This window comes from Mustela erminea, chromosome 20 (genome assembly GCF_009829155.1).
Source record: "Mustela erminea isolate mMusErm1 chromosome 20, mMusErm1.Pri, whole genome shotgun sequence".
In the NCBI taxonomy this organism is placed as follows: domain Eukaryota; kingdom Metazoa; phylum Chordata; class Mammalia; order Carnivora; family Mustelidae; genus Mustela; species Mustela erminea.
In genome coordinates this window covers 39,314,324-39,327,358 of record NC_045633.1, presented here as the reverse complement: position 1 = coordinate 39,327,358, position 13,035 = coordinate 39,314,324, and the positions used below count along the sequence as shown (strand labels likewise).

The following is a 13,035-nucleotide window of genomic DNA, read 5'->3' as shown; positions in this document are numbered from 1 at the left end:
CAAGCAGACTCCATGCCCAGCGCAGCCCAGTACCGGGCTCGAGACCGTGACCTGAGCCGAAGTCAAGAGTCAGACGCTTAACCCCCTGAACCACCCAGGCACCCCAGCTAGGGAGAATTTCTGAGAACCCTGTTGCATTTACATATTTAGAACAATTCTGGAGGGAGGAAGGAAATTGATGGGCGAAGGTAACCCCCGCGCTACGGTCACACACTGAAGTGAGGTCTCGGACGGGTTGTTAGTCAGAGGTGTGCTTTGGATGACTGTCCTGGTTGGTTCAGTGTGGAAATGAAGGACCCTGATGCGGCGCCACCATCCAGGACAGGTCCCGGCCTCTGATAAGGTTTCTGTTTCTTGCTCAGAGGAATAGCCCAGCAGAAGTATACCATGGAAGTTTAGAAAAAAAGAAGAACCAAAACAAATTCCGCCGTATGGAGAAGACACCCAGATACTTCTTAATTAAGAAGAGTTGGAAAGACTTCCCTAGTTAGAGCCGTTAGCGGAACTCTGCTGGGAGAGAAAGTTAGCTGCTGTTAGCCGTGGCCTGGGGCAAGCCATTAAGTAGGTTCCTTTGGTTCTAAGAACTAGAGACTCATGTGACAGGAAGAAATGGGGATTTGCTTAAGATACTCTCGAGGTAGGAAAGGGAGCAGGGCTCTCCCCAAAACAGCCCCACTAGGGACTGGGTCATCTGCTCCTAACATGATTCTTCTGTTCTCTCGGGTTCTGCTTCTCTTTGTATAGCTTTGCTTTTCAACTCCTGTTTTTAAATGAATTATTTTCTGAGTGAATGATTTTAATTCCACTTGCTTGCAGAGTCTCACTGGCCTAGCTAATTACTGTTCTCTGTCACTCAGAGCTTTTCTCCAAGGCTGTGTTGTAGGTTTCATGAATTGTCTCCTTTGGGTCCAGGCCCACTCCCGCTCCCACCTTTTGCTCAGGGAACATCATAAGAGACTGAAGGTGAGAAGCCTGGATGTAGGCCTCGTATTTGTGTTTTTTTCCAAAGACTCTTGCCAAGTTCAAGACCAGCTGGTTTATGTTTAAAGTACTTCATAGGAATTTGTGCCCGGGACTCTTTCCTGAAGTGCCATAGGGTTAGACCTTGTAAAACCAGAAACTACAAAAGCCAGACCATTGTTTGCTTAAAAATAGAACTGAAAGGACTTCAGCATTTCAACAGTTTGTTAATAGAATTTGAGGGGAGACTCATCTCAAGGCCTCTGAGTTGGAGTTTGAAGAGATGTGTTGATAGTAGAAATTTGGCCACAGAATTTTAAAAGCCTCCTTACTTTTTCTCATCTTAGCCCCTCTATCTTGCCAGTCCGAGTGCATACACATTCTGCGAGGGCCACAGGCTGTGTGAGCGCTTTTTCCTAATCTCCAGGTGTTAGCCCAAGTACAGGAACAAACACGGAGGACGGTGTCTAACCCTGGTCTTCAAAACAGAGACACCAGCTAAATTTCTCAGAATCATCCCATGTGCTGCTGCTGAGCACTGGCAGTTTGGGGATAAATACACTGAATGAGGCATTTTCCATCTCACTGGACATCTGTCGTCCAGGAGGTGCAGGCCGGGGATACTGTTAAACATCCTGCAGGACCGGACAGTCCACTCCCAGAAGAGATGATCCAGTCCAGACTGTCGTTGGTGCCAAGGTGGAGAAGTCATGACTTAGAGGGCTAGCCTGCTTTGTCTTCAGAACTCGCTAAAGCTAAACCTGGACTTGTACCAGATGCAGGACCACACGCAGCCCAGCTCGCGTCCTGCCCACCGTAAAAGCCCGGGGCAGCAGACGCACAGCCGTTATCTGAGGACGGTGACGTGACCGCAGGCAGACCGGGGTGGGAAATCATTCAGTGGAAGAAGTTAACACCAGGGGGAATCTCCTGTTCTGTTGTTTCCTCCCGGACCCCCTCAGTTGGGCTTTAGGGCAGTGCAGGTCACAGAGCTCACTACACGTGGTGGGGGCCCAGCAGCATCCCCCAGAATCTTCTTTCAGTCTTGAAGGGTGCTAGCAAGGGGAAGCTTGGCCACAGGACAGGGTGTGGGAGCAATCTGCACACCACCCCCCGCTTCATTCTGGGCTTCCTTCCCTTCTCTTCCGTTCCACACTCTTGGACTCCCTCCTGGCACTGGCAGCTACACATGCTGCCAGAGAAAAAGTGATTCTTTTTTTATTCACTTTAATACGTAAAGAATAAACATTAATGAGAGATTGGCTAAAAGTTTAAACTAAGAGTAAAAACCAGTAATAAAAGGTAGGAAGCTAAATAGCATAAATGAAAGTAGTGAAATTGGTTTAAAAAGGTCTTCCCCCGAGTCGCTCTTGTGGTATGTTCTACTCAGAGAAAACAGACTGAGACATATTAACAGTAATTACAGCCCATAATTAAAAGACTAAAGGAACCAAACTATAAAATAAGGAAGACCACGCAGTAGACTCGTGAGTTCGGGGAATGAAAGCATCAGTAAGGTTTTTTTTTTTAAAGATTTTATTTATTCATTTGACAGAGATCAGGAGTAGGCAGAGAGGCAGGCAGAGAGAGAGGAGGAAGCAGGCTCCCTTCTGAGCAGAGAGCCCGATGCGGGGCTCGATCCCGGGACCCTGAGATCATGACCTGAGCTGAAGGCAGAGGCTTTACCCCACTGAGCCACCCAGGCGCCCCCATCACTGAGTTAGAACTCAGCCTCCGCACGGCCCAGTGGCTCTGCCCGCCACACGCTCCCCTTCTGCGGGTGGTCCTGTGAGGGCTCCCCCGGGAGCCGACCGCAGGGATGGAGCTGGGAGCAGAAGGAACCCTGATGCGCACCGCCATCCCGCCCCCCACAAACTGGAAACTTCGGTTCCCGCTGTGGGCAGCTACTGCTGTCAGAGGAGCCTGCCCCGCTATTTCTTCCACAGGCTGCAGTGGGCAGGCAGCAGTGCACGTCCGAGGGCGCCCTCCCCCTTCCCTTGCACCGTGTCCCCGGGGCTGACTCCTGTTCCTCACGGAATCCTTGTCCTGGCGACACAGGACGGTGCATAAGAGCCTGGCACTTAGGGGGTTAGGGACGGTGAAGTGATTTTTCTCTGAGGGAAGTGAGTGGTGCGTGTGAGACGGAAGGTGTGTCCTCGCTCACCCGGGGCGGGCCGCTGGGCTCTGAATGTTGGTGAGGGGCCCTGGTGGCTTCTGGCCGGGGGGATGGGCACGTCCTGTAGACCGACCCGCCTGGGGCTTCGGCAGCTGATGTCTGGTGCAGCGATGCTGTGTCGTCCCCGCCTTTCTAAAGAGCAGCGTGCGTTCTGCACGGTTCCCAGGGTGGCAGAGGAGCAGAAGCAGGAGAAAGACTCGAATCCTCCCGAGAGCTCACCAGCAGCTTCCACCGTGGTTAAGAGCGTGGGTTTCAGAATCCGGCAGACTTGGTTTCAAAACCCCCCTCCGTCCCTTGCTGTCTGTATGATTTGGGCAAATCACCAGGCTTCTCTGAACCTCAGTTGCCTTCCTCACAACTGTATCCCTTGCCCAGTCTGGGGACGGAAAAGCAGTGGGCTTGGGGGGCAAAGAAGTAGCGCATGTAGCGTCCGCTTTGTGGCCGGGCGTCCTGAAAGGACGAGCTGAGCTCACGGGGTCCGCGGTCCGTTTTCGGGCACTGACGGACCTGGCGGAGGCGGCTCCGCGAGGCCTCCGCACGCTGCTCGGTTAGAAAGTGCTGATTCCGGTGCCGCGTGGACGTATGTCCTCACCGGAAGCCGTGTCTTCCCACTGCGCAGATATCATCGAGATGGACTCGCAGCGGGTGCCGCGGGACAAGCTGGCCTGCATCACCCGCTGCAGCAAGCACATCTTCAACGCCATCAAGATCACCAGGAATGAGCCGGCCTCGGCCGACGACTTCCTACCGACCCTCATCTACATCGTCTTGAAGGGCAACCCCCCGCGCCTCCAGTCCAACATCCAGTACATCACCCGCTTCTGCAACCCCAGCCGGCTGATGACCGGCGAGGATGGCTACTACTTCACCAACCTGGTAAGCCTCACGCTCCGGGGGTTACAGCGAAGATCACCGAGGTGCTGATTTCAGGGATGTGACAGGGTGCTGCGGGCCTGGGACGGTTCCGTGCCACTGCGTCGGCACAGCTGAGGATGCTTGCTTGGTGTCCCAGAGCTCACGGGACCGTGCCATGCAGACACCGCACCTCCACTCCTCGGCCGGAGACTGCGATCCTCTGCTGGCTAGCACATGGCCATGCGGGGGAGCGTCTGTGCTGCGCGGCCGTCCCGCCCCGGGTCCCAATAGAAGGGCCACTCGCTCAGTTGGGTTGTTTAACCATGAATGAGTCAGATCATGGATTTTGATTTATTAAAAAACCTAGGAATTATTTTTTGCTTTATTTTTGTAAGTGATCTCTTAGAATTGAATACCGAGATTTTAAAAAGCTTGGTTTAGAGGATGTGAGATGATTTTCAAGTATTGTTGGTCGTGCTCGTTGATTCTTGGTGAGACAGTGCCCAAGAGCGCGTGTCTGAGTCATAAGGCAGAGCGCTTCTCCTGACCACTGAACTCGTCTGTTGTTTACTTTAGAGTAGGTTTGCTAATGAACTTGAGCCTCAAAACACCTTAAACGCTTTCCTTCCTGTGTTGGAAGCCGTACAGGAGAATACGGAGAGGAAGCCAGGTTGCTTAGGGAAGTGTTTCCAGTAAATTCTAGTAAATTGCCTAAAAAGACGGTACATGAATCTTCAAGGCTTCCAGAAAGCTGTTGTGATTTATTCTTACATCCCAAATACGTACTCAGCTTTGTACCTGTTCTGTGTCGTGTTTTCCTTTAAGTGGGTTCCCAAAAGTGTATAAGCTCCGGGTCCCTCAAAACCTGGTGCTGCCCCGTCCCTCGCCACCCTCAGCCGCGGGGTTCAGCTGCTCGACTCGGGAGGCTCTTCCTGTTGCAGGTTCTTATTTAAACTCCGGTTGGTGAGCATACAGGGTAACAAAGCTGGACTCAGAGCAGAGCGTAGCGAGTCCTCACGTCGAGACGGCGCCCCGTGCTTACGGCAGGTGCCTCCTGAACGCCCGTCTCCCAGCCAGCCCATCCCAGGAACGCTTTTTTCCAAAATGCTGCTCGAGCTGTTATTTGCAGTATTTGTCATTCTTCCAGACACGTCAGTATTTGAACTACACCCCGCCAGAAGGGTAGGTGGCCGAGTACCCATTTTTTTACGCAAGTGCTGTTGACTGCTGCAGAGGAGCCTTGTGGGTTTAGTTCTTACTCTGGGGAACCTCAGACAGTCTGAAGATCTCAGAGAAGTTGGAGACGGACACGTGGCCGGTGGTAGAAGCGACGAGCGGGACCGGGAGGTGTAGCCCTTGTGGTCAGCAGCGGAGGCTGCCGGTCCGCTTCTTCCTGCCGCTTCCCAGGGCCGGAACCTTCTTTCTCATCCTCCTCTCGTCTGGGTCAGAGTCTGGCTTCCGCTGTGGCTCCGGGGGAGAGTCCGCAGGTTGTCAGACCCACGACAGCTCCCGCTGTGCATCCTACGCCCTTACCGCCCTTGGGAGCTCCTCGTTCTGCAGCTTCTAGGTCTTTAGAGTTTCACGGTTCCGCTCCTTCCTTGTCTGTGTCCTCTGCTTCCCCTTGAATGGTGTCACTCCCCAGGGTTCTGTCCTCCGTGGCTCCTCTCCCCGGACCGGCGCAGCTGTCACCGGCGCACGACACACAGGCTTGTGGCCCCTGCTTTGCCCTCGCACTGACCCCGCTTCCAGCCGTTTCATCCAGCCCACGTTTAGTTTCCAAGACTCACAGCTTCCCGAGCGGCCGGTGGTTTTCTCTTTTCTAATGTCCGCTGTTCCCGCGTGTGGCACTAGTACCCGTGCCTCCCCGTCTAATGGACACACGGACGTCAGGGCGTGGGGAGACTCGCGTAGGCTCATAGACTCTTGGACTGTCACTTGACAGGGGACAGCTCAGGTTGCCTGATTTCAAAGCTTATTCTTCTAAACATTTGATGTGAAAGGACCAAAGGCCCTTTGAGGCCTGGAGGCCTGTGTGCCACAGCCGTCCGAATCGGAGGCCGCTGCTGTGCCCTGAGGGAACGCTATGAGACTGGCTCAACCTCGGAAGGGAACGGCTTTGTGGGGCAGGTTCCTGGGACACAGGGCCCTATAGCTCCCGGCCCCAGCACGATTCTTCTGCCCTGCGGCGCAGCAGGGAAGCAGGGAGCCTCGGGTCTGAGGAATTGTTTCGGTTTTGTCCACGGAAGCTCTGTGGTAGCCAGTGTGGGACAGACCCTGAAGGTGCCTGCTCTAGCATTTCACGCTGTATAAGACCCCTGGACCTTTGAAACCCAAGGGAAGGAATGAATTTCTGACAGACCCAGTGAGAATTGGCAAAATTACTTTTTTTTTTTTAAAGATTTTATTTATTTATTTGACAGAGATCACAAGTAGGCAGAGAGGCAGGCAGAGAGAGAGGAGGAAGCAGGCTCCCCGCTAAGCAGAGAGCCCGATGCGGGGCTCGATCCCAGGATCCTGAGATCATGACCTGAGCTGAAGGCAGAGGCCTAACCCACTGAGCCACCCGGGCGCCCTGACTTTTTTTTTTTAAAGAAGGAAATGTATCATTTCAAGTGGGACTATAAAGGAAACGTGATTGGCCCTGAGTTGTAATTTTTGAAGCTGAAGTCCCTGGGGAGTCGTTAGACTCTTGTGTGTCCTTTTGATTCTGTTTTAAATGCACCACAGTGAAAGGATTTAAAAATACATATTTGAGAATCTGAGTCTTTCTTGGGCGACCGGAGTAAATAACGTTCTCGGGCTTGTTTGTTTCTCAGTGCTGTGCTGTGGCTTTCATCGAGAAGCTGGATGCTCAGTCTTTGAATTTAAGTCAGGAAGATTTTGATCGATACATGTCTGGCCAGACTTCTCCCCGGAAGCAGGAATCTGAGAACTGGTCTCCTGACGCTTGCCTGGGGGTCAAGCAAATGTACAAGAACTTGGATCTTCTGTCTCAGTTGAATGAACGGCAAGAAAGGATCATGAGTGAAGCCAGGAAACTGGAGAAAGATCTCATACAGTGGACAGATGGGGTCGCTAAAGAGGTTCAAGACATTGTGGAGAAATATCCCCTTGAAATCAAGCCCCCGAATCAGCCTTTAGCAGCTATTGACTCGGAAAATGTTGAAAATGATAAACTTCCTCCGCCGCTGCAACCTCAGGTGTATGCAGGATGACGGGGGCGCACGTGGGTGGTATTTATTTGAGCCTAACTTGTAGCGAGTCCTTCCTGCAGGTGGTTGGGAGCTAGACAGTAACTTAATCGCTTCGTGTCAGCATTTTTAAAGGTACAGTTTGTGGGGATTGTTTTCTTTGTTTTGTTTGTTTGTTTTTCCTGGCAGGGGAAGCTTAGTAAATAATAAAATACTATTTATTTGAGTTATGGAAATAGATTCATTTAAGGTTTATGTGCAAGTTTTGTCTAAACCTCTTTTTTCTCCATGATTTTCCCAAGTGCTTCCTCTGTGGCATTCACTGTGGTTTGGATTTGGGTAAATAATTGCCTTTAAAGGATAAAACAAATGAATGCTACAAATGTATGTTGAAGGGAATTCAATGGTACCACTCTTCTACAGTTTGAAATATTTTATAATTGTAAAGATAGAAGATATATTGATAAGTAAATATGTAAAATTGTAAATATGTAAAAACAAAAAAAGGAATGGTGTCTGCTGTGCATGGCATTTCATGTGTTAATTTGTTTAGTTCAAAATGAAGTATATTGACTGTTCACCTTTAACTCTGTTCTGTTCGGTGTGCCCACCTCAGTGAGTCCAGAAGTGCTTAGACAGACTCCCCTGCAGCCTCGGCTCCATCTTCAGCAGTACGTCAGCCCCGACCTGGCCTCCGTACAGTCAGAGACTGTGACGCCATTGAGGTTCAGAGTAGTTTTTAGGTCCCATGAAGTTGCTGTTCAGGGTCATTTGAAGAGTTTGAACTGTGCTTCTTGCATCTTTTTCTTCTACTCATTCAGGAAATATTTATCGAGTTCTTTTGAAGGAGCTGGTCCTGGGTCTGGACCGGACGACAGGCGTGAACAGGACTGCCCTGCGGAGAGCGGTGGGGGATCCCTCCGAGCTCTGACGCGCACAGCTGCCTTTCTGCCTCCGTAGCAGCGTTTGACTTGGTGGACAACCCGGACACACGTCCTGTAAACCTCTTCCAGGGTTTTTCCACCTCAGTACTACGGACATCTGGGGCCGGAGGATCTTTTCTGGGCGCTTCCCTGTGCATTGTAGGGTGTTTAGCAATATTCCTGGCTTCTGACCCACTAGACACAGGTGGCACCCCCCACCGTTGTGCAAAATTATCTCCAGACATTGCCACGTTTCCAGGTTGGAGTGGGGTGGCAAAATCGCCCCCAGTTAGGAACAACTCATCTGTTCCATACGTGAGGAAGTTCTCCTGCTGGTGGTTAATACAGTGTAACCAAAGAATATTGCATTAAATGCACAGAACAGTTAACTGATAGTCATGGAGGTTCTTCAGCCACTGGCACTGTGGAACCTTTTCTAACCCTAACGGAACCCTTCATCACCTAAGTATGCCATGTGTGGTCCTCCCCCGAGTCAGTGATTTCTACAGATGACCAGTGGACCTGTGAAACTGTGCAACTGTGCATCCTGCCCAGGGCCCCATTCTGAAACGAGGTCACATCACAAGCAGTTAAGGTTTCTTTGCTTTCCCAATATCTTCCTGGTAGTGTACCACAGATCTGTAGTGCAATAATTTTGGAATAAAACTAGGGTAAATATACAACTTTTTATCCTTTCCTTAAATTTACACATAAGGTCCATCGGGTCGACACACCTGTTGTCGTAACGCACTGAAGACGTGAACAGTGACCTGAGTCACCTGTCACCGCGCTCACGGGAAGTGCGGCGAGTCACTGCGACGGGCCATTGAGGATCTGCACTTAGAAACCCGCGCCCCACTGACCTCCATAGAAGGCGCTGCCCTTTCCCGTTGTTCTTTTCTATGTACTTTCTAGGTGCTAATCCAGGTATACACACTCTTCACTCTCCTGGGAATACAGTACCCTCTGTTTGTTAAATAAAATGTGCATATCGGCCTCCCACAAAAGCTGTCTCCTCTCGATTTCTCACTGTTGTTCAAGTAAGCTGTTGCATTGATTTCTTTGTCCGTCTCCTGTCAGTTGGATTCTGTAGATGGGAACTCCTGCCTTCGGGAAGCTTCTGTTTCTCTTGGGTCCACTTCAACACTACGGCCATAGTGTGTGTCTCCTCAACAAGAACCGTTGCTGTTTTATGTACATAAGCGTAACCAGAATAAACCTTAGAACAGAAGTCCGTACTAGTAAGGTTTCATGATCCATCCCTCTTCCAAACAGAGTGATTTTTAGTTGTCTTAGGACAATGCCATTACTGATACTCTCACGTTACAAAGTTTTCCTGTTGAAGAACCATCATCACCATTACCGTTCCAGAAAGGAAACATCGCAGACATTCGTGTTAAAATTAAGAACAAGAGAAGGATGTTTGCTGTCACTATTATTTACATTGTTCTCGAAGTTTCACCCCAGCTACTCAGTCTTCAAACAGACGTAAACATGGACTTAATCTTATTTATTTTTTAAAAGATTTTGTTTGAGAGCACGAGAGAGGGAGGAGTGGAGGGGGAAGGAGGGAGAGAGAGAAGCAGACCCCCCCCCGCTCAGCAGGGAGCCCACGCAGGGCTCAGTCCCGGGACCCTGGGGTCAGGACCCGAACTGGAGGTAGACACTTGCCGCACGGAGCCCCCCAGGCAAAGGGAGCTGAATGTAATCAATACAGAAATGTCCTAGCAGGTGGCTGAGGACGAGAACTCGAGGAGGCGCAGTGCTGGTTTTGACTTTTGGCCGCCACCTAGATCGCAGCTCTCCGGCCTTGGGCAAGTCTCTCATGTGTCACATCCCTAGTCTGTGACTTGGGATCATGGTCGTGTCTGCTTCGAAGGCTCATGAGGATTAAACGACCTGTAACAGTGACTAGCAGTGCTAAGTACTCAAGTCATAGGTGATTCTTCTGTGTAGAAATCCCAAGAGAACTGATTCTGAAACATTAAATTTAGCTAAAACAGTAAGACAGAAAATGCTAGGAAAAGCCATCAAAAGTAAATGCACGAAATGACTTTTCTGTGTCTTGTTACTAGCCACTTAACAAATATAATGGGAAAATTTTACTCACAATGACAACATAAATGAAGTAGCAAGAGCTTTTAAGATTTATATGGAAAAAAATACAAAATCGAGAAAAAAAATAGACATACACAGAGCCGAAGCTCAAGTTCTCTGCACTTGGGCTGTAATGTTCTATCTCTGCCATCTTGGAAATTCTTTAAGATTTTTTTTTTTTTAGGGACGCCTGGGTGGCTCAGTTGGTTGGACGACTGCCTTCGGCTCGGGTCGTGATCCCGGGACCGGGATCGAGTCCCGCATCGGGCTCCCGGCTCCACGGGGAGTCTGCTTCTCTCTCTGACCTTCTCCTTGCTCATGCTCTCTCTCACTGTCTCTCTCTCAAATAAATAAAAAATCTTTAAAAAAGAAAGAAAAGATTTTTTTTTTTTTTATGATTTTTTTTTGTATTTCTTAGAGAGCACGAGCAGGGGGAGAGGCAGAGGAAGAGGGAGAAGTGGGAAGCCTGATGCAAGGCTTGATCCCAGGGACCTGGGATCATGACCTGAGCGGAAGGCACACACTTACCAACTGAACCACCGAGGCTCCCTGCCATCTTGGAAATTCTTAATAATTTTATCATTGAATTTGGTGGGGGTTTTGTTTTTTGTTTTTTAGTTTATTTATTTGACAGAGCAGCAGGCAGAGGCAGAGGGAGAAGCAGGCTCTCCACTGAGCAGGGAGCCCAATGCGGGGCTCGATCCCAGGACCCTGAGACCATGACCTGAGCCGAAGGTAGCTGCTTAACCGACTGAGCCACCCAGGTGCCCCTGTCATTGAATTTGTGTTTTGAAGTGAAGTTCGATGGGACAATGGATCACGCACAGTGACGCTCAGAGCTCTTTCACAGTCTCGCTTCTGACCACCTCCAAGAATGAGCTCTTGGTCTTACCCCTGCCAGCGTATGACCACTCTAGCCACGGCCTGGGCACTCAGGAATGGTCAGTGCTGGGTGTGCTCACTTGGGGCGCTGGACCAGGACATGATGTGCAACAGATGGTTCGCTATCTGAGAGCTGCATCTTGGCCAGTTCAGGGCTGGGTTTGTCCAGCATGCTCCATGCAGAAAAGGCTGAATCAAGGTGGAAAATACATCTTTTTGGTCTGAAAGCAAGAAAGTGAGAAATTACTTTAAGGCTAATGGGCACAGGATTCAGCTTGAAGGGTTCTCACGGGCCTATTTGGGGACAGTTTGAATAAAAAACTATGAAGAGTAATTGTGAAAAACATCGAATAGATTTTTAAAACCTGCACATATTGTAGGTTACCATTATACCAACACATTTGGAGGAAGAACTGGAACTGGAACCCAGATGATGGAGGGAAAGCCTTCCTCCCAGTAAAATGACAGCTAGTAACTGTAGGGGTGGAAATGCAATTTTAAATCTCAGTCTTTTAGCCCAGAACCAGATGGCTTCACTGCTGAATTCTACCATTTAAGGAACTAAGTTATGCCTCTTCAAGCTCTTCTAAAACATCAAAGAGGGAATACTTTTTTTTTTTTTAAAGATTTTTTTATTTGACAGAGATCACAAGTAGGGAGAGAGAGAGGAGGAAGCAGGCTCCCTGCTGAGCAGAGAGCCCGACACAGGACTTGATCCCAGAACCCTGGGATCATGACCTGAGCCAAAGGCAGAGGCTTGAACCCACTGAGCCACCCAGGCGCCCCTAAGAGGGAATACTTCTTAAGAGAGCGGCATTACCTTGATACCAAAGTGAGTTAAGGACACTATGAAAAATCTACAGACCAATTTCCCTGGTGACTACAGACGCAAAAATTCTCAACAAAATATTAGCAAACTAAGTTCAACAACGCATTAAAAGGATTATACACCATGACCAAGTAGGACTGATTCCTGGAATGCAAAAATGGTTCAACATATAAAACCAGTCGATGCAATACATACATACAGTCATCTCAACTGAAGCAGAAAAAGCCTTTAACAAAATTTAATACCCTTGGAGAAAAAACCAGTAAACTAAGAACAGAAGGAAACCACAGCATAACAAAAGGTTGATATGAAAACCCAAAGCCATACTCAATGGTGAAAGACTGAAAGCTCTTCCTTTCAGACCAGGGGCAGGACAAGGATGGCTGCTCGACCCACTTCTAGGCAAGATGACACGTATGTTGGAATTATCTAATGAGAAATTTTAAGACTCCATCCTAAGAATGCATTGATGAGCAAAGATGAACATGCCTGAAAACAACGAAAAAGTAGAAAGAAAAAGCAAGACAAAGAAACAGGAAAGAACAAAAAAGTGTTAGAACTGAACACTACAATCACTGAACTTTGAAAAGAAAAAAATATCACTGATGGCGATCACATTAGAAGGGAAATATCAGGAGGGCATCTGGGCACTGGAGACAGATCAACGGGAATCATCCAATCTGAGAGTAACAGACCGAAAATAGGCTGAAACTTAGAAAGTGAACGTAGCGGGGCGCCCGGGTGTCAGCGGGCTACGCCTCTGCCTTCCGCTCGGGTCCTGCTCTCGGGGTCGTGGGATCGAGCCCCGCGCCGGGAGCCTGCTCCCCGCCCCCCGCCCCTCTGTCGGAAAAATACACAAAATCGTTAAACACACACGAAAGCGTGTTTCCCGTTGGGCTGCGGGCACCTGGTCCTCCGCAGTCTCCCCGGGTCCACCGCCGGGCGCCCTGGGCTCCCCGGAATGACACCGTCGCTGCCGCGCGCCTCCAGGGCACACGCGGGCACACGCGCTCACGCCCACGCGCGGGAAAGGCAGGCGCGCGCTCCACGTCGGGACGCACGCAAGCCCCCGCCACGTGACCCGACGGGGGCGTGGTCTCTGGCGCTCGCGGCGCAGGAGGC

The 13,035-nt window shown here is 49.9% G+C and overlaps 1 protein-coding gene and 1 long non-coding RNA gene across 5 annotated transcripts in view; one reads left to right on the top strand and one right to left on the bottom strand.

The window, feature by feature from the left end:
* Positions 1-7,762, top strand: part of RABGEF1 (RAB guanine nucleotide exchange factor 1) — a 53,961-nt gene extending 46,199 nt beyond the window's left edge. For 3 of the 4 annotated variants that reach the window (XM_032328380.1, XM_032328377.1, XM_032328379.1), the window contains exons 8-9: positions 3,756-4,012; positions 6,808-7,206. In XM_032328380.1, coding sequence (XP_032184271.1) covers positions 3,756-4,012; positions 6,808-7,206 — 656 coding nt within the window. Of the gene's footprint in view, positions 1-3,755; positions 4,013-6,807 lie in introns of all 4 variants that reach the window. The other variant, XM_032328378.1, reaches the window with a different exon arrangement.
* Positions 7,763-9,227: 1,465 nt separating this feature from the next.
* LOC116581281 lies at positions 9,228-12,971 on the bottom strand. Its single transcript, XR_004281982.1, has 3 exons — positions 12,790-12,971; positions 11,095-11,305; positions 9,228-10,081 (listed from the first exon to the last, which is right to left on the bottom strand). It is a non-coding gene; the product is annotated as an uncharacterized LOC116581281 (long non-coding RNA).
* Between the last annotated feature and the right edge of the window lie 64 nt (positions 12,972-13,035).